Here is a 22,181-nt window from a genome sequence, read left to right on the forward strand (position 1 = left end):
CTAGAACAAAGTATTTCTCAAGAACTCTTTCATACTTTGTAAGACAAGAGCGGAATTGAACAAAGTACCCAGAGCACCGGAGAACAACCCACTCCACCACCTGAACCACAGCTGTCTGAAATGAAACTAGAGAAGGAGAGCTCTAATGCTGAGAGACTGCTGCGCGTCCCACGCAGTCAGTTGATCTAACAGGTGAATCCACAGAGACAGACAGAGGAAAACTATTCATTCTTCCTGTACAGTGAACAATGAAAGCTCCTCATTGTAGCGGCTCGGTGAAAACCCACAAAACTGCTGGTACGGTTTAAAAAAAAAAAAAAAAACTGACTGCTTGGCCTTTTGTGAGGTCGAATTGCAAATACTACAGAAAGGCGGATTCACAGCTCGGTAATGAAGGTGTTTGTTGCGGGAGTCTGATGTAACGTTGTGTAGGTGATGAAGCAATTCTCCTTCGGTTCGTAGAAATCGATCTGTGTTTCTTGGGTTTTCTACCGATTGTGCAGAGCGGCGCCGGCAGACAGACATGGTCTCGGCACAAACGGCTGTAAGGTAGAAGTAATCTCCCCCTCTGTGGCTTATGAGGAACAAACGGTGCTCAAACAATCAGGAACAGTGTTGCTGCGGAGTCGAGTCTGAAAGCGGAACGTGAAGACTACAACTCCCACGCAGAAGTCAGCGAGGTCTGCACGCTGCGAGAAGACAGAGCATCTAGTCACAGGAATGAAACTGCAATTACTTTTTTTTTTTTACTTCTCTCCCCCACGCTTTCACATCCACATGTTCTCTTACTTAGTTTTCACAGACCCATTTTGAAGTGCCCTGCAGTGGAAACACTCACGCTGACAATAACAACGCAACTACAGATGTGCTGTAAGTGGAGACGAGTGAAGATGCGAGAGACCCGATACAGACAAAAGAAGGACGTTCAAAACCTGGACTTGGTAAATGGATTGAGCTTATTCTGGCGCCTAATTATAGGGTTAGATTCCAACTTCTAAAGTTACTTCAATGACAGCGACCAAATGTAATGCTGAGAGTTTTGAATCACCTGTGACGAGATGCTTAACTGGATGAAACAGACAAAAGAAAAACACAACCGCTCACCCAGATATGCTACGCTCGGTGTATTCTTCCCTTTGTCAGCCAGCCCTGAAAACTTTAAATAGATCTGTTGCAGCGGCACCTCCTCGAAAACTTTCAAAATCAATCATTGCGTTGGGAGAAATGCTCTGTCGTGGCGAGCCATTTGTCCTGAAACTGAGAAGCTCGATTTATTTGGGGGCAATGAGCGGCCCATCCAGTGTGAAGAGTGAGGGTGTCGGTTCTGCAGCTCGGAGATAAGACCAGGAATCACCTTTACTGATGAAAGGAATAAGTGACGGAATGAATGAATGGGAAAAAAAAAAAGAAAAAGAAAAGACTCCGGCGAGAGAATTATGAAACCGAAACAAGGTAGGCAGAGCGAGAGCTGATGTTTTATGAAGAGCGAGTCAATACTCGGCCAGGCATGCAGCCATCCTCCGTCTGTTCGGTGCCCACGGAGGGCAAACTGCAAAAGACTCATGATTTCCACTTTGTCGCGCGAGTAATGACATACAGGAGAGGCGTAACCTTGAAAAGAGAGGATACGACTTCATATGGACAACCGAGATTTGCAATATTCTCATTTTCAGCAGGAGATTAAAAACCTGAATAACTTACAAATGAATGTACGGGTGAAAAGAAAAAGTTAGAATACGTATTTTGCATTTGAATACACCTCCTTCACACAGTCCTACAGAGGGCAATGCTGCTCAGCCAGTTTTAGAGAAGTAGCCATCCCTGCTGGATTAGTCTGTGCCATCAGCGGCGCTAATGCTACTGTTTACCTCAAACTCTGCCGCCCAGGATGAAACGATCGCCGCCGCGATACGGCCAGAGCGAGAGGAGCCTTTCTCGCTGTGTTACAAATACGCTCTGCAGTGTTGGCGTTCCGATATGTGATAAGCCTTTGAACTCATTGATGGACTCCTCGAACTAAACCTCCACAGGATCGTCTTTCATATTCTCACCGGTACCTGTAGCAACGACGTCCCCTGTGGGTTTTTTTTTTTTTTTGTTACCAGATTGCTATTTTTGTTGCGACTGCAGCCTCGCTTGTCGGGACACGGAGGTCCAACACGCTGCAGCCAAGGTTAAGGTAGAAATCCACTGAATTACGAATACAGATGCCAAAATCTAAATCTGGCGGCCATTCGTCATCTCTCATGCCCTGCTAATCAATGAAGATGACGAATCAGGTTCCATCAATTTAGAAATATATAACCTGGTAACGGATTGCTCTAGCTATTGGAAAAAAAAAACAATTTTAAGTCGTATATTTAACAGTTATGAAAGGCAATGTACCAAGGAAGCTGGAATTTACAGCAGCAGAAATCAGCAAAACGCATGGTTGCTGATCTTGTTCCGGATTACTTTCTACAATTATTTAACATTAATTTCATGTGAATAAAACAGGTTAATTCCCAATATAATTTCCAAAAAACAAAGGAAAACTTATTTCCATATAAACATTCAGCATGAATTTGGAGAAACAAAGCTGGAAAATTTATTTTTTGATGAGACATGTCCTCATTTTTTTTTTCTTAAGACTTCACTCCAGTGAATTTGCCCAGTTCTAAAAAGACTAATCTCCTGTCCTCCTCACTCCCCATTTAAAAAAAAGAAGAACAAGAAGAAGCCGTGTTGGTTTTGCCCTGTCAAAGGGCTTGTATCCTTCAGAGGGCGTAATCCTCTTTGTCTTGTTGCTAAGCAAGTATTCACATTTCTGCTTAACCCCGACAACAGACCTCTGTGGCGCCTGCTCAGGTATGCACACACATGCACTCACCTACACAACCCCTGAGTTTCTGCCGTTTAACTAATAAAGAGGCACTTGATACTCCATCGACAGCAGGGGAATACTAAAGGGGGCCGGTAAGCTCAAGGTTTTTGGTCTTCGAAGGTGTTTTCTTGAAAAGTGAATTATTATCAAAGCAGGCCTGGACTTCTCTGTGCTGTTGCTTGTATGTCTCTGCACTGAGATACGAGTCCACTGTTTCCACGCTGAAGCAGCGACAACACAAAGGCAACCTAACCTCTGTGCTTCAGTAATCGCCAATAACTAAGCCCTTCTAAAAAGGAAATATAAAATGTCAGGTCCTGTAGAGAAAAGCCCAAACGGTACCGCAGCAGCACAACAGAGGATAAAACAGCAGAGGGGCCACACACCGACTCAGACGGCAGGGTTCATGCACAGATTAGACAAGCTATGCAGACGGTCAGCGGCATCGGTTACAGTCAGCCGTCCGCTCGGAGGCCGTCTTCACTGATGGCCAGATTATGACGGGCAGGACGCGGTGACACTTGAGCGGCTGGCTGAAGGTCGGCGATGAGAAACGTTGATATGCGAACAGCAGGAAAGGTACCGGACGGCTTAGACTTAGACTTCCTGCTAAAGGCATCAGAGATAATACCGCTGAGGAAAAACAAATATTGTCTCTATGGTTACAATCGCCTATAAAGTTGATCGGTAAACGAGACCACACAACTACACAAGAAGAATTCAAGGTAGAACACTGTGAGGGTAAAGGTTCATGAAGCATCATAGAGAGCACTTGGGGAAGAGTTTGAATGTCTGCCATCTCAACAGTCCATTTCCTGCTCATCAACTACTCTCTGAAAGTTCAAACTTCAAAGTTGATCAGTTGATCTAAAAACTGAAAATAAATATGAAATTCAAAAGCAAAAACAAGACGATCGTTCTGTTGAACAAATCCATACACCTCCGCTTGTTTGCACACTGTTGAAAAACACTTGACTAATCTTTCCATGTGATTGATAAATTTGATTATATTCCACATTTTACAAGGATTATTTTACAAAGATTACAGTGATATCAATGATACTGTCCCAATGCTAACAATTTCGTAAATAATCCCATTTTAAGCCCATCTTCCAAAAAGTCACTAAACATCTTTTAATCTACACTACACTGAAACCTCCAAAACACAGTGTTCAAGAGATTTTAAACTGAATTTTGATTGGCGTGGTAGTAACTTATGGATTAATGGTAAACTGAACAGATAATTAGCACCCATACCACGGAGTTACACTCCTGTTTGCAGAAGTGAAAAGATAATATTTGCAATCACACATCCAGAATGGAACCGAGCACAGGTCCACCTCAGAGTCCAACCGGAGACTCCTGAGTTTATAGCAACGCTGCATCATGAAAGGAGAATGTGTCTCATGCAGCACAACAGAGATGAATTATTGAAGCGCAAACAGAGACGCAGGTTTTCTCGTCTGTGTGAAAACAAGCGTTTTATGTTGCCCGAGTTAAACTGGCAGCGTTTTGCATTTGAGACACTTTACAGAAGGCTGTTGTTTTTTTTTTCCAGGTCCTGCCTGACTGCGTGGAAAAATGTCAGCTCCTTCAGGCGGCTGGGTGCACAGTATGCTCTGCATGCAAAGCTCCACAACTTCATCACACAATGAACGCACCAACCCCTTGAACTCGGCGGGTATTTAAACCGGGCTGAGGTTCTCCGACCACGCGAAGCCCGCCATTAATGACAACTTGACACTGATGATCACTGTAAACAGAAAACCCATGAGGGCTGCGTGTGATGTTGTAAAACGAAGTCTGCTGCATCACTCACAATCTGGAAACACTCAGGCAGCGCTCACAGGAGGGTAACTTTTTCAAGCCGTTTCTCTTGCATAGCTACGCATTTGCCTATAAATTGAGGGGTGAACAGAAGTGTCTGGCTGATCTGGGTGTTGAGTAGTTAGCCGACTGGATCTGTATGCTCCCTGGAATGGGACTGCTTCTCAGAATAGCCAATGGCAGATGCTTTCCCTCTGTGTTATTTGGAGCCCAAGGGCAACGGAATCCACCCTCCTGCAGGACCCTGCGGTCCAGGCCCGACTGTGGGGCAGGAAGGGGCACAAAGCCCGCCGTCTCCAAACCACAGTCATGGTACCTTATTCAGGCACGTGATCAAATGCCTGAGCAAAATTAATGAATGGTGATTTATTGGCTACATGTCATTTTTTTGTGAGATGCAAGATATCACATATTTTGAGGAGTGGGACCTCTTCAAATATCTTTGTTTCCAGAAAGACTACAGCTTGTCGTGAAACACAAACAGCAACTACATCTGCAAAACTAAACAGTATATTTCACTTGAAATAACATAAAACAGAGACAATAGCAAATCTATGTGATTACAGATGATCACCAGTTGCATATGTGCACTGAGATTTGTGTTCTTTCCTTATCTTTAAAGGTAAACGCAGCCAAACAAATGATTTTTTTTTTTTTAAAAATCTGAATTCCCAAATACACAGAGCACATCTTTGAAATTTAGAAACTGCTTGACTGCTTTTACCGAGCACTTCTACACCAACTTCAGAGAGGAATCTCTTCAACTCCATGCCAGCTTCACTCTGGTGTGTTACAGCGCGTTGCATCAGTAATGGAAGAGAGTAAAAAATAAGAATAAGAACTTCAAAAGATTAATTAGTTTCTTATCCTGTCAAACACAATATTCTGTATGTGGCTATCTGCAAACAGGGGAGAAAAAAAAATGGTTACTGGGCCTGATTGATGGTGTTTGTGGAGCTACGTGACGCCGTCAGGGGAGCTTTAGTTTCTTTACAAGCCTTATCTCCAGAGAGCAACATTAGTGAAGACAGCTGCTCCTCCAGGGCGGTCGGCTTATCTGGGGTGATACACTGACTGCAACTCAAAAAAAAGCCAAGTAGCAACTTATCGTGGAGACATTCCAATTTCAAATTGAATTACAGTGAATACTGTCTACACAGAGGAGACCAATTTAGGTTACTTTAAATTAATATTATGAATGTAGGAATACAACACTATTCAAAACAGAGTTGGTAGAATGGGCAAAATTCAAACGGCACTAAGGTTCTTGTTCTGATATATTTATATATCTTGGTCTACAAATCAGCAGTTTGTCATCAAAAGCACCAAACTTCAAACCACCAATGATCCCATTAAATGTTCCTGTAGAAACTAATCATCAGACAATCCCTGCAATATTAATGTAATGGGTAATAAGGTAACAAATGTCAAACGAGTGACGCTCTGAGTAAACAATCGATATTTCAGTCATGGAAAACTCGTCTGTGACAGGTAAAGTATAGACAAATAACACTTGAGCCTCTATCAGACGGTCTGACCTCTAAAGAGCAGGATCCGATGTGGTATCATGTCGCCCTGGCTGTCACGTATCGGCCAGGGACACACATCCCGAACCCCGAAGCGAACATGAATGTCCGCTGTGTATCCAGGCATACGTTCTCAAAAATAGACAGACGAATGAAGGTTTTTACAGACGCCGGTTTGCTGCTTCTTGGTGATTTTCCAGATATGTCAAGACGATGGGAACATTAATTCATTGATATTGAAAATGTATTCAAAATTCTGGCAGAATAAGCTTATGTGTTTATTTACAAACATAATGCTATCAGTTTTAATTGTGATCATAGATGATACGAAAAAGAATCTGTGCGAAACATGTCAGGAGATGTACTTAGATTCATTATTTGGGATTTGACTGGAGCATCTGAACCAAAGCACCGACAACATAAAACGACCACAACCCAATACAGTAAGGCCAAAAAGCAAAGCCAACAAAACACATTTACAGTTTTTTGGCTCTGGCGGATGTGTCAAAGAACGACGTAAAGGGAACCCTGAGCCCGAAGCCAACTCGCTATAGAAAGTCACATAGACACACACACACACACACCCACAGCACCTGCTCAAACAGCAAATGCATCTCGCTGATAGCTGTTGATGCGGACATAGCTGCTGTGGGCAGGTCAGGATTGCCTTACTGAACAGGCCCGCAGCGCTCGGGCGTGGTGGGCAAGAAAAGCAATGCCGCAACTAAAATGTCCTGCTGTGAATGTCCTATATCCTGATCTCCATCTCCTGCAGCAGCTGGATGTCTATTCCTGCTGCCGGAAACACAGCACCGACTCTCCTGGTCACGTTTTAATTGGAAACTCAGGACCCAGCTATTTTTATCAGTACAATACGGGAATTTTTAAAGCCGGTGTGGGTTTCACAGGACGTAAAGACAGAAGGAGCAGCCCGTTCGGAGAGCTTCCTCGTCCGCTTGGACGACTTAATTAGATGCCGAGCGTTTGCGGGGGGAAACTTGAAAACAACAGGGGGCTGATTAAGTAGGTAGTAAATCCCTAAAGTAGAAAGCTCGGGCATAAAAAGCATTTTTGTTTGCTTAACCTGTTCCTTTTGAAGACATGTTTTCTTGAGACTTAAGTTGTACTATACCGCAGAGACCCTGAGAAATCCCAGCTATGCCATTCATTGACAGCTGCCAAATGTGCAGAACAGCCCACGTGGCTCCGGCTCTGCACAGACCAGTGGGGCCAGAAACTCCATGAACCAGCCTGGCGAGACCCTCTATTTAGTCCCAACAGCAAGGGCCGTCAATAAGCTTAAGGTCCTTAACCCCATAGTCGCGCACAATGAAAACAGACAATACAGAGTCATGCAGATTTTTCTTTTACTCACACCGTTAAGTTTTGGATTTGTGTCTTATTATTGCCAAATTTAAACAACAGTGGAAAAACTATTCCGTCTTTCTGAGGAACAGGTGTGTGTTTGTGCCTTTTGACACAGAGCTGTTGGATAAAAGACAAATGTCTAAATAATGTATTGCTATACAAGGATGTATCGAACTGGTTCAACTAAAGAAATCTGTTGCAATCTACCTCGCATTATCCTCTGAGTTCATCTCCTGTACGCCTTGTGAATCAGCAGCAGTAAAAATACTAAATTACCACAACATTTTGCCTCAGACAAATTGATCGGCATAACCACTCGCTTCTTTCTGCGAGACAGCGGAGAGGGGCTAAAGAAGCGAGGCGCCGCTCACCAGTGATTGTCACATCTATCCTTATTCCTATTTAAGCTTTTGCCCGACGTTAGTCCGCCGTTCCTCTCATTACCACGCCGTCTACAGATTTTTGGTGACATTAGGAAAACAGTCAGCGCCGCTATAATTAGGATGTAAAAGGGGAGCCGAACACCACACAGCTGTCATCTCTACCCCCCGCTTTTAATATTTAAATCAACTTGTCGGGATTCCATTTAAAACGTGAGTTAAATAATTTTTTCTCCACTTTCCTTCTAAAAGAGGTGTGGAAGACCAGACGAGAACACAAACAGAGTAAACAAGCTGGAGACTTTAAAAGGAAACGGCAGCTGAAGCGTAACAGTGCATCGGATCATAACGTGTCTGATACACACCGTTTTGAAGAAAAAGCAGACGCAAAGAAACAGAGTACAATTTTTTTAAAAAATAAGATGAATGAAGCTTCTGAATATCAGCCAGGGTGAAATCTACAGCACAAGAAAAATAACTGAACCGATAGAAGTTATCTAGCTGTGGTATATGAGACACCGGAAAACTACGGCTGATAAAAAACGGTTTTAATCGCCTGATGTTAGCGTATGAAGTCAAGGACGAGAGGCGAGCTCCGGTTTTTAAAATCAGCGCATGGATTCATTTGAAAAGCAGCTTACGCGACACAGGAGCCACATTTCATTAACAGCGTGTCACGTTGTGCATTATGCCGCATTAATTCAGGGGGGAACGTCAAAAGAGACTTTAGATGCAGGTACCTTGACTGCTGGAGCAGCTATCAGGCATCTTAATCTGCTTAATGCCGAGGTTAGAGGGTGCTGAGGTGTTGGGGCTGCTTTGAGTCACCAAATAAAAACAACTGGGAATTTAAATACGTCAAAGGTTTTTCTCGAATCGAAAGACATAACGCCTGTGTAAACATTTGTTAATGGCAAAAGAATGAATTATGAAGCTCTCCATTAGTCAAAAAAGACAAGTCTTACAAAAGAGCTTTTGCTTTTCTACTTTTTTTTTCCAATTAGAGCAAGAAATCCTACAACGTGAACCCATTAATGAAACATTAAATTTTATAAAAGTAATTGTTTGTGTAGTTTCTTTTTTGCAAACAGTTATGTTTTTTCTGCTTCTTTTTGCCACTACAATTTAAATATGTGCCTTCATTTCAGTTTTATCATCTTTATAATTTCAGTTTTACTTTTGTAAACTTGTCAAATCTTTTTCCATTTCTTTTTAATGTGCATCTTATTTTATTTCTCACATTGAAATTGTATCTTGCTTAATTGTTTGGATGCATTCTAAACCCAATTCTCTTTTTCTTCATCATCCTTGGATATTTTCTGTTTCATTCTCCACTATTTCGTTTTCTCACTGTTTCAGTCGTGTTGTACAGATTTTTTGATCACTTGCGTCAAAGTGCTAAATAAATAAAGCTTGGTTGATCGATCATTTGAAACTCCAACTAAAAATAGGCTCATTGGTTAACAGTCCTTTTTAAGGTTATATATTTCTGTGTGGCGCGCTATGGGAGGAGCCGCAACGCGCAAATCGAGCATCTACGACAAAAGATGAACAAAAGAAGAAAGTGTTCCTCCACCAAGCTTCTTAGGATTTTTTTCCAGATTGTCAACCCCTCAGTATTAAAGCAACGCAAACTTAAAAACACACTCATACTAAAAGAAAGCTAGTTAACCTGCACCATGTTTGATTAAAAAAAAAAAAAAAAACAGAAAAGCAACAATCAAAACCAAATCATGTGGAATATCTGACAGAAGTGGAAAAAAACCACCAAGGGAAGTTTAAAGCAGATTTGAGTGAGAAAAAGTGAATTTTTAAAATGAAGACAAAACAGAAATGAACTACGTCATGATCTCCAGCAGGTACTTTATATAATCATCCTCATACAACGCCACGCCAACAAACAACGTGAGAACCCTTCGATGAACTGTGACATTTATGACGTGCAAATCAACTGAACACGACCTGTGCGGCCTGAAAGCGAACGCTACTCACCCGTCTCCGACAGAACGGTAAACCCTGAGCGATGATGTTGATGCTAAATATCTTGAGCACTTTTTGAGGAGGTAAGGACTCGGCCGCAACGTCCTTGGAATCGGCCATATTGAGTGCCTGGCTCTCCGGGGGGAAGTGCAGAGACTTCTCTTTTCCACAAGCAACATTTGGCATCTTTTTCCGGGCACCTGACGACGAGAAGCGGGGAATCGGGCAATGCCGCAGCATTGCAAAAAAAAAAAAAACAAAAACAAAAAAATTCAAACCAATAAAAATCTAACTTGTCTAGTGGATCATGTCCCTGAAGGTAGCGTTTCTCAAACAGTCGCAGCGCCTTCCTTGGACCTCCCAACCATCGTGCAGATGTACAGGAACTGCACTTGCCGAGCTCCTAGCTACCCGGGACTCGTCCCCCTGCTGACTGGCACCCTTTAAAATATCTCTGGGGTGTGAGGTCACCGTTGCGTCCAAGCCAGGCGGAGCAGCTGCTGCCGCTGAGGCCCGAATTGAGCACGGACCCGGCTCGGCCTCTCCCTCCCTCAGACAGGCACGGTGGAATCCGCTCCCATGACCCCTCGGCGGTGGAATGTGCACCGGGAATCGTCCAACGCCACACATGTGTCCGAGGGGAACTTCCTCATTGTGGTCATTCTCAGACCCAGCTCTGCTCCTCCCAGCTCAGTGGTCCAACATCACCACTGACCCCAGACCAGTTGGACACGCGGAAACTGACAAACTAGGCAGTTTTCCCGTATCCCCGCCGGAATAACGTCTGTCACCGTGATTGTTGAAGCGAGGGTTTGTTGTTTGCCAACCTTCTCTGAGCCAAGGTGTTGAGGAATGCCAATTATTTTGTCAATGTCAGCAAAGAGGCTGATGATATTTCAGGAGACGACCACACAGTTGTTCAACGCGAGCGTGTGTGACACATGCGCTCGAGCAAGGACTCACTTGAGAAGGAAGGGCTTTTAAGCCAATTTCAGTGCTGTCAGGTGAAGCTGCAACGGCATACCAACCAAATAAATATACATGTTTGGTAACTGAACCAAACTACTGCAAAGTGTCGGAACACCAAAAGTAAGAAAAAAGTATAGCAGCAGGGAAAAGCTGTTAAAATTTCTGTATGCCATCTATGTTGATTGAATTTAAAAAAAAAAAAAAAAGTTATTATGCAGCAGAAACAGACTGACAGTCAGCTCTGAATATGCATGAACCTACAGACTGAGCACGAGGCAGAGGACAGCTTTCCCTGTGTGCATTTAAATGTCCGAACACATGGTAACAAAAGACCGAGAGGGCTTAACCTCTCTTCTATTCTCACATCCACCATTGTTTGAGGAGGATTACGGTGCCTGAGCATCTATCAGAGAACACCGAGGGCCCCGACGCCCCAGAGCGACAGTCAGCCGCAGGGCGCCATTCACTGCTGATGGCCGACCAACGCCCACCGTTTTTACAGTACGTTCAGCACAATTAAACCAAGTTGGTGCCTTATCGGCGGCCGCTCAGCCAATTGAGCATGTTGGACCAACAGCAGAGGTAGCCAGGGGGAGGAAGCTGTGCAGTTTAAATTTTGGTAAAGTGAAAGAGAATTCTTCACAGGATTCAGCATTTTTTTTCTTTTCTTTTTTTTAAGTTTTGTCAACAGTAGAACACCAAACATGAATTCTGCTTCAAATCAAAGCAACTGCAGCCTTAAAAGACAAGTTCTCCATTTACTGTATTTTGCAAACTATGAGTCACACCTGGGTAATGATTTTACTGTGCCCAGCTGTAACTGTACAGTCGGTTTGCCTCACCCAGCAGGTGCTGAGAACCAGAACCAATCTGTGAATTTGTTCCTGCAGCTCTGGCCAGCTTTTTTTCCCCCCCACACAGTGACAGTTTCTCTGCTTTTCTTCAGTCCGTCACAACTCTCTCTTGACAAGTGCATCAGAGTTATTTTTTACATTTTTGGTTGAAATTCTGAGTGAAACTTCTTCTTTGGGCCATATTTAGCTTGTGCTTTCAGTCAAACACTCCATCTGGAATGGCTTTTCCCTGTGGTACTGCAGCATTCTGTCATACCATGACATCTAGTGAGCCCAAATGGCAAATAATTTCTATTTTGATATACAAGTCACTTCATGATAGAAGTCACAAAAATATATTGAGATGATTCAGATCTTATTCAATCCTTCAATATATCATAATTCTTCCTCGAAAGAGAAGAAGCCATGCCGGCCATCAGTCCATGTAGTGTGAAATAATTCAAGCGGCTGTTTGTTTCAGAAATGTCCTGGGCCTTGTGGACGTTACTCGAGCTTTCAGACTAATCTTAGGCCATCAAGCTATGTGAAAGACACTATTCCAGTCCACACAACACGATCACCCCAATGTCATTTCTTAGATTGCGAGCTGTGCAAGTACATTTGTCTTTTTGGTCACACTTGTCCTCTGCACAAGAGAAGATATTTACTCCGCTGTGAAAAGGTATCACCTTAAAATAATAGAATCAGATTTATTATGGTGGTAGAGATTCGCAATGAGAAAAGAAACTTGTTTTTGTTTTTAATCCACAACACTGGCTGATAAGAGCTATCATACAACAGACTAAAAAATGTCAAACTTTCTTGGCATCATTAGTGACGAATTCTTAAAACAAAGGTCTGCAAGATAGACCTGCAAAAAGTTGGAATTTTTACAGTTGAAATACGAAAATTGAGAACATTTCATGTTTTATCACTTCAGTTATTGTGAAATCATGATTGGTGTTTAAATTAGAATTATGGGTCACTGCTGTTTGCTGCTCCACAATAATTTCATCTTTCCATCTCAATTATCATATTGCTTTCTATGTAAAAACCAAACTTTGATTTATGTTTGCATGATAGTTTTCTTTTTCCACTAAGAACAAATAATGGACTAAATTAAAGAACAACATGCATGGTTAGGTTTTGAGGTCAGTTTTGAGGAACGACTCATCATGCAGAAAGAATATCAAAGCAATTCCTCCCACAACAACGAAATATGAAGGAATTTAGGACGGTGGGCAGAAAGTTGCAGCCCCGCTGCGCTCCACAGTTATCAAAGACTCTGCTGAGGTGGTAGATCAGTCAGAATTAACACTACTGACAAGTAAAATTAATTCTGCATTTACAAACACTAGACCAACCCATTAAGAAAAAACACATATAAAGTCAATGAAAAAATGTATTCAGTGTTCTATCTTTCTACACCGAGCTCCTGTATGCAACGATAAGACACCTCGAGCCTGCTGGAAGCTCAGACTCAGGAATGTTTGGCTTCGAAGTACACTTTCAAACTGCTCCCAGCTTTTCATAGACACGGAGGTGACGGGGTACAACTGCAGATGCAGGTTCTGTGAAAGTCAAACTGTGGGCTTTGCATGCGAAAAGTACAAGGAAATGTCTGTGTAAAGCGCCACATCAGAAAGGAGAAGAAAATACTGACAAGTTAAATCTGTAATTCCAGAGTCTTTGAGACAACATCAAACCATCCCACATGCAGTTTGAACAAAGCATTAATCCCACTTGAATGCTGCCAACTGCTTTCATATCCTATCAGTAGCTGCTCTGGAGAACACCAGGCAACACGGTGAATACAAAATGCTTCACAGACTTATCTGAAATACAATAGACAGAAAAACGGGGTTTTTAAAAGAATGATATTGAAATACATATACATTCCTGTATTCATACTAACAGCTCCACAAAAATCAGATGAGCAAATGAGGCATTTTCCAGTAAAGCCGGCGGTATTTCATCAATGTATGAGCTCTATCTTGGTTGCTCCCAAAGGCTGGATGGTTCCCATGTTAGGAGAGCAAAATGTTATAAAACATGTGGTGTTGAGTGGGGGATAAAAACCAAACAGAGCCGTAACAGTTGGACGAATGTGACCTTCAGATCATTGCCTCCCTCTGGTGTCAAATAAAGGGACCACTGTGCTGCGGTTCAAAGCCACAAAAATCCGAAACTCAAACAAGTGTTCGGATGAGACAACAGACAAAAACGCACTGCTGACAATACAGGTTGTCAATACACAATGTTTGTACGGTATACCATTGGGATGTACATTTTGAGGCAAAGCCTAAGCACACAAATGTAAACAAGTGTGGATTTAGACAACAGGAAGGCAGCTGTTGTATTTAAAAGGTGTGGATGGTATCTAAAACAAGGCTACAACTCCAATCATTCATTCTTTTTAAGACCGCATAAAAACTATTTAGTACCATCGCCTTGAATCACGCATTTCAATCACACACTATGGAAATCATGTGTCAGTGCAAATAGAACTAGTTCTGGAGCCTCATTTTAAAGGGCCATGGTGTGAGATTGAAATCATGCCTCTGAACACTGGGTGGCAGTGTTGAGTCACTATGAGAACCACTAGGATTTTAGAAATTTGTGTCTTTGACTGTTCCGTGTAACTGGTGGTTAATCACATAGATTATACAACCGTGTGGGACTTTGTCACCTCCTCCTCCAGCACTTTGAGTGACTGAATGAATAATCTTGTGGCGTAAACTTGTATTGCAAAACGAAACCGGCTTGGGCAAATGTATTAACTTTTTTGTGTGCTTGCCGTCTTCTTTTTTCTTTTCCCTTGCAGCAGCACATGCAAAGAAGGGGCCATTTGTCATTATCTGGGGGTCATTCCGTCGATTAATTTCGAGATAACAAAAGCATTACATTAAAGAAACCAATGATTCTTAATCACTGCAGACTATACTCTTTAGAAAACAAATGGACATTTTATTTTTCCCCTTGGACCAACTGACTAATGTGTGTCTGTGAAATAGTGCAACACAATGTCTTTCAAAGTATCTTATTAACCACAATAAACAAGGCCAACACTAAAAGAAATATTAAAAAAAATGTTGTTGTTAGAGAAAAACGACCACTGGGCAATAAACACTTCAGCAGTCCGGCAGAGGTGTATTAGGATATAATGAGGGCCTTGTTGAATGTAAATTGTCATCAATATATATTGGTGGTTATAACCAGTTGCCTTCATGTGGGCTGATGAGAACACTGTTCCTTTGTGGCTCATTTCTGCCTGTGTGACGAGGCCAGAGTGTGGGAGATGCCACCTCCACAGTAAGCAGAATGCCTTTTATTTAAAAAATACATTTAATTGGTGAAATGGGAAAAAAAAAAAAAAGAAAAAAAGTGCATCACTGAATACGCTTCAAAACAGTCCAAGTTAGCGGTCATTCCATCTCAAATCACAAATACAGAAACTTTGCAGAGAAGCACAGGAAGCACTGGTGCAATGCTCGCTTCTGCATATCAGTCAGTCGAAGCGCTTTTCAGATCCTGACGGTTTGGAGATGCATTGCTCAATAAATGTGTTCCTATGGCTGTCGCAACAAAGCAGAGTCACCGGATCTGAGAAGAAAATACAGACATCGAGTCTCCAAGGCCATTAAACCACGAGCATTCAAAGGAGCGGATCCTTATGCATCACAGAGTGAAGAACATTTTAAACGTGGGTGTTAGGAATGATATGATCAAAAGAAAACAGAATCGGAACATCTGAGCAACAAAAGATGATACAAACTGAGATTAAAGCTAACCAAAACGATAACACCATGACGATTAGATGTAAATGTATGCTAATTTTTCCCCAATTTATTATCCAGACAGCTGAACTGTGGCGCTGAATAAGCAGAGTAGTTTGTTTAGTCAAAACCTAATCTATTTACCATAACCGAGGGCCTGCATCAACATATTAATTTCTCCTTTCTCTTCTTCTTTTCTTTGTGGAAACTGTTGCTCTGACACCGCTAGTGTCGGTGCACTCTGCCCTCGTTACGCCCTCCCACTTCGCCTTATCAGAGGCCTGCAGATGCACCAAAAGTCTGTGATGAGTCACTATGAGACATATAATCCTCCAAGAACACCTAATACCCGAGCCGTTCGCCACCAGAGATATGCTGAAATGAATTGTGAGGTGGACAGGCACCAATGCAGTGTGGGGAGCCTAAAAAGGGCATCACAAATCACCATTTATTCTTAACACATGGTCGAAACGCACGTTTCAATACACTTGAAGAGGCTGGGCTGGACAGAAATATTGTCCATGCCTCATGACTTCTGGCATGCAGTGTCATGACATTTATAATAAAGATTAAAATTTATGACACACATCAGCCATGAGATGTTCTCCAATGAGTGTAGTACCACAAGTTTGCAAATTAGTGTTCAGATTGTCAGCTTTCTGAGGAAGTGTTTTTAATTGAAGGACCTGAGATGAGCCAGGCTTTTTGCTTGCTAAAAAAAAAAAACAAATACTCTCTCTGAATAATTTGTCACCGTTACTTTGATGATTTAGTACCAATCAGACAGGATCATGACGCAACAACAGCGGTAACAAAAACACATTTGTCAGTTTAACAACACTCACAGGGTAGTAATCAGTCATGATCACAGCAGTGATAACTCATCCCATCACTGTTTCTGGAGATTTCTGAGAAGTCAATATGACCACTATTCATGTTAGAGATGTATAAACTATACTGCATTTCCAGCGGATGTGGTAGATTTACATATTTCAGTAAACCAAAAATGTTTCAATAACCTTTAACATTTGGCTTGAGTCTACCTGTTAATGTCACGCTGATCACACAAGCTAATCTATACGAATACGAACAGGAGCTGACGCAGTGGCAGCAAGCCTCGTGTTAACTCAACGCCATATATTCTGTCATGCAACTCCTGAAAATATCATGTGATACGTGCCATATAGCACAGGCGGCTTTGAATAGAAAGGCATGTGCTAAAATGTAAATACGAAAGACGTTTTGACTCAACTCCAGATAATCGTTGAGGGTCTTTTGGGATGTTTACATGGAGCCTGCGCATAGACTCAAATGTCTCCACGAATTCTGAAGATTAACTAAATGAGTACGACTCGGCGAATCGTCACACTGGTGACGGATAGAAAGCGAGCAGTGTCGAGTAACAAGAGGCGGTGGAGCGTCTTATTTAGGGGACCAAAGCCTGCAAACACAACCCGTCATCAACAAGGACATGCCAGGACAGAAACCTCATCATATTTTAGCTTTCCCACCACAGCGACGCATCAAGTCGAGGTTTTCTACATCTCTGGCCTTATGCATGTGCACCGAGGCCACACGTACACACCTGGCTGTATGGACTGAGTCCAGACGTGAGAACCGATCCTCCTCTGCAATGCTGTTGACACATGTCGCACTCAAGCTGTGAAAATGGACAGATCATATTTTGCAGGAGTGCACATGTACCGTACGCTCTGTGGGAACACGTCCAGGAAGATTAGATGTGAAACTTACATGGAGTGGATATAGGACTTCAACCTCTGCCATTATCAAGCACTTGTAACCCTAGTATTCAAAGACCTTATGATTTAACCTCTGAGCTAATCCGATCCTGTCAGCGGTGATACGATTTGATAGCCGACTTCTCATAGTCATGATTCCTGGACTGTTCATGATGTACATAAAAATCACAAACATTAGAGAGCAACGAAATGGAGCTTTGCACTTATTCGTCCAAAGATTTTTAAACTCTGGAATGTAGGCAACCTTCAGTGGTACAGTGGAAAAAGGTATTTTTAAATGAATCGCTTTTAAAATTACTACATTGAAAAATACAAAAACACATAAAACCTATTTAGAATCAGTATAATTTGTTTGTTTAAATTCAGTCATTTATTTATTCTTCTAAGCCGTTCTTCTGGATGTTCTTGTTGGGATGCGTTAAAGTGTCTGAATCAGTGCTGATGCTTTGTACGATGTGGCTGTATCTAGAAAAATGATCGATGAATAAATAGAGCCTTTAATGTTGAAAAAAACTGCCTCCTTTGTCCTAGAGTCCGAAACTAATCAGGTAAGCTTCTGCTACCATATGTTCAAGCTAGTCGTAACTTGGAGAGATTAACATTATCTAAGATGACGCACACCGAAAGGAGTTTGAGAACCTCTGGATTGGACGGTTGGATGGATGGAATTTGTCTCATCAGGGCTGGATCTGCTCTTACTCATTTTCCTACCTCACTGGCTAACCTGTTTTATATCTCATTTCTATGTTCACCTCTTTTGATTTCTTTCCCTTCATCTGACTGACTGAGGTATTGTTTATCAGCAGAGGAAAACATGTTACTTCAGTGTGATCAAAGACTAATTCACTTTTAATAAAACTTTAGGCGGTATTATCACATTCACTCAAATTGTGGAATCGATATCAACCATGATTCACAACTTAAATTTTAAGAAATGTAAATATCTAATTTTCAGAATATTGTTTGTGACTTTATGCTGAGGGGCAATCTTCCTTACTGCCCTTATCCCGAAAGGGATAAATAATTTCTTCCTGATTCTTCTTTCAACACTGTGAGACGAAGCATTCAGCCAAGTGAATGCCATGCACAGTGAAATCCAGCAGATGGTAGTCAAGTTTAATATTAAACACACTGTGCTTTAGTATCAAAACAAAACAACATAGTAGTGGCACTCAGCTGAAAACAAATTAATCTCCAGGTGGACACAGTGGGAGAGATGCATTTTGACACATCGGAGGACATCGTCTCCTCTTTCTGGTTTACTCCTCAACTCAGCCCACTCTGAAATAATGATGTCGGAGTTCGTGAGGTCCGCTGATAGATGATTTACAGACTTGTGGATTTTACACATCGCACATGTACTGATCATAAATGTGACCCTGGCACCACCTCCTGATTCCAGGCATTCAGCATCCGCAGCTGAACAGAACCTGCTGCACTCGACATCAAAGCCAGCTGCCCCCACTACAGCGACTGAGACCCTGACAAACTTATCTGACAGCTGTGTCAGATGGTGAGAGGCACAGAGGAGCGAATTCAGACTAATGGCTATATTTAGGAGGATATAGGCAGTGGAGAAATATCTCCATCAAAGGCTCCGACGCCTATATCATGGCAGGTATGGCACAAAGTGAAGCAAACAGCTGCTACAGGTTAAAAGACTTGTCATCCATCAGCAACAGTCATGATGCTCCATTGCCAATAAGGAAATCGTCGCAGATTTACTGTTCAAAAATTGTAGAGATAAGGGTCATTTTTTCCTGTGTTTGTATCCGTTTGTTCAGAGTACAAGAGCTTTCTTTAGATACGACGGGATTTGGACATCTGCAGGCTGCATACTGGCCTTACGAGAAGAACACTTTTTTTATTCTGGGTTTGGAGCTGCTGTGTGGACTTTGCATGTTCTCCCCGTGCACGTATGGGTTTTCCCAACATGTTAAGTTAAACACAAAGGAGTCGCCATTGTGTATGCCCTGTGATGAAACGGTGACATGTCTGGATAATCCCAAACCTTTCCATCACTGCCTGTTTAAAATCGATGCCAGAATGGTGGATGGATGAATACCTGTGTCCGAGGCAATTTTAGAAAAGAAAATATCCTAAAGGATAAAACTGAAAAATGGTAAAGCAAAGAGTAAGAAGCCTATTGCTACAGGGGCAGTAAAAACAATACAAAAGTCATTCTGAAAGAGGAACAGAGCCACACCACCATCTGCTGATCAGATCCTGCTTCTTCCACAACTTGAACCGTCCCCCCTTTGCCCTGAATATACACATATGTGACCCGTGACCTTCCATAACATCAGTACAAAGATGTCTCTCGTTGGATTTACTGGTTTCCTTGTTAAAATTTATGTCAACACATTCCAGATATGATTATCATCCATAGCTTTGAGAAAACGCATCGGCTCCATTTCTGCCTTTTTAAATATAGGAGCTGTGAAGGCCGCAGAAACATACTAAACAGTGGTGTCATCTGTCATCGCTGAAACACGGCACCGACGTTAATGCTGAAACACCGGTCTGGTGCTGCGTCAGAGCCTTTTGGATCGCGGGTGATGGTTTTGTTACAGAGGGAAGTTATGGCAGTCTGCTGCCTGAGAGTTCACAGTGCCGCACGCCGCTCTTTGTTACGATCATTACTCATGATGTCAGGCATCAAACACTCACCCATGGTCACCTGCACTCACCACTGCTCTGAAGATTTATCACAGTTACAGAAACAATAAAATTCCAATTTTAAATGTAGTTCCCTTCATCGGAGGTTGTTGGGGACATGGTTGTTGCTTGCAGAAAGTGGAAAAATACAGCTCTGCAGCCATAAAGTCATCAGTGGTACACAAACACTATTCACTAGTGTGTCTCATATTTGGAACATGAGCTCAGAAGTGATGTTTAAGAACTTCCCAACATGGAAAAATGGCAACTTCCTGCTGATTGTTTGACAGTTCTTACAAATAAAATATCTAATTAGTGTTGATATCTCAATTTTGTATCTGAGATTTGGGCAATAAAATCTGTAAGCATCAAGATTGGAAAAATATTTTGACAAGGTTGAGAAGTCAAAGGAAAACCAGCAAATCATCATGTCACTGTGGGGAAAAAAGTCAGATAAATTGTATTTGCAGATCTGTAAGAAGGTTTGTAGAACAGCAATAAATGCAGGTAACTGGAACATCTGGAGGATCATCAATGTGAGCAAAGCTAAAACTAGTCAATTCAGTCCATGCTTCATCTTTGCTTCGTCAACAGTCAGCAGACCTACTTTTCAAACAGGTTCAGCTTTGTGCATACCGGACCCAAGATAGCAACATTTATACTTCCGCTGTTAATAAAAAAAACTGCATGAACAGTCCCATCAAAGCCCGACAAGGCTGGACACATCTTTAATTCTGTACTCTCTGTGCACAGACTCATTTAATCAAGTCAATAACTGAATATCACAAACATCACACTTTTCTACCAAAACCCGTCGTCTGCCCTCCAAATTCACCCCGTCTATGTGATCTCTATCATTCTGGTACATCCTGTATGGACCTACATGAAACGCACATCCAGAACACCATTCAACCCAGAGGCCGCCTAATGTTGACTGTGTGGAGGTGCAGCGCAATCACACAGTTACGCCACAAGGTGGAGCTGCTGCACTAAATGTGGAGCTAGGGGCAGCAGCGCCACACAGGTGGAGCTGCTCTGTGATGTGAAAATAACCTGGAGTCTGTCTGCCTGTTGATAACTTCACTGAACGTGCTGCGGCGGATTCCCCTCTGTGTGTGTCCATTTAAATTCGATTCGCCTTTCGCGGCACATTAAGCGGCTCTCTGCAAAACAACCTCACTGCATGAATATTCACACGTTTGGAAAGGGACGGTTTTTCACCCGAAGAGCGTGAACAGTTCCACACGAACAGCTGTGCTTACCTTCTTGTTGGAAGAGCTTTGGTGTGTACATCCCGAGTCCACGTTATTATTGGGGGTAGACACATTGTTCCTGAGAGAAGGAGACTGCAGCCGTTCCTCCCCTTCTCCTTCCTCCTCCTCCTCTTCCTCCTCCTCTCTCCCACTTTCCGCTGAATGTTCGAACTCATCACTGTCTTGGTCCATCTCCTCTTCATCCTCATCCTCCTCCTCCTCGCCCTCTTCCCTCTCCTCTTCCTCCCTCCCCTGGCCCTCCCCGCCCTCTGTCCTCTCCTCCGGCTCCTCCTCCTCCTGCTGGCTGCTGCTGTTGTTGTTCTCCTCCTCCTCCTCCTCTTCGTCCTCCTCCTCACCCAGCGGCTGGCCTCGCAGTCGCCTCTGCTCCGGTCCCAGCATCCACCGGGCGCCTTTCTCTCCCCCGTTCACTTCGTTTGGCAGGCCGTCCTCGTCCTCCTCGTCTCCCTGCGGGCCGTTGCTGGCTCCTAACTCGCTGGGCGCCCATGGTTGCTCCCGCTCGCCGTCAACCTGCGACGCCTCCGGCTGCCAGGGCCCAGAGAGACAGACACACACACACAGCAGCGTTGAGGTGAGACATGACCAAACTGACAGAGAAGTTTCTGCTTCAACTCCAAAGAGTCCATCTGAGGAAGACTTCTCCACCGACATCACAACAAATCCTCACCCTCTGCCGCAGCTGCTCTTCCTCCTCAACTACCCGGTTCATGTGCTCATCTTCGTCGCCCTCCTCTGCCGCCTGCTGGGGTGCCCGGGCTGTGGAGGAGGCGTTACCTCGCACCGCCGGACCCCCGGGCCCCCGACTCCGCCTGCTGCTGCTGCCCCCCGACAGCAGATCCTGGTTCATTTCCAAAAGCCAGCTTGCTACCTCCTGGACCTTCGCTAGGCTGTCTGAGGAGGAGAACGGCTTGGCATGCTGCGGAAAAGCACAGACAGAGGAGAGCACGGTTACCACACGCTACTGACATTT

The 22,181-nt window shown here is 43.1% G+C and overlaps 1 protein-coding gene across 1 annotated transcript in view; it reads right to left on the bottom strand.

Annotated features, from left to right (window-relative positions):
• The window catches only part of fbxw7 (F-box and WD repeat domain containing 7), an 80,901-nt gene that overhangs the window by 49,199 nt on the left and 9,521 nt on the right, over positions 1 to 22,181 (bottom strand). The window contains exons 2-3 of the mRNA XM_030093016.1: positions 21,879 to 22,127; positions 21,203 to 21,736 (exon numbers count right to left, since the gene is read on the bottom strand). Of these exons, the coding sequence (XP_029948876.1) occupies positions 21,203 to 21,736; positions 21,879 to 22,127 (783 nt within the window). The remainder of the gene's footprint in view (positions 1 to 21,202; positions 21,737 to 21,878; positions 22,128 to 22,181) is intronic.

The sequence above is a fragment of the Salarias fasciatus genome, chromosome 6 (genome assembly GCF_902148845.1).
Source record: "Salarias fasciatus chromosome 6, fSalaFa1.1, whole genome shotgun sequence".
NCBI classification, from domain to species: domain Eukaryota; kingdom Metazoa; phylum Chordata; class Actinopteri; order Blenniiformes; family Blenniidae; genus Salarias; species Salarias fasciatus.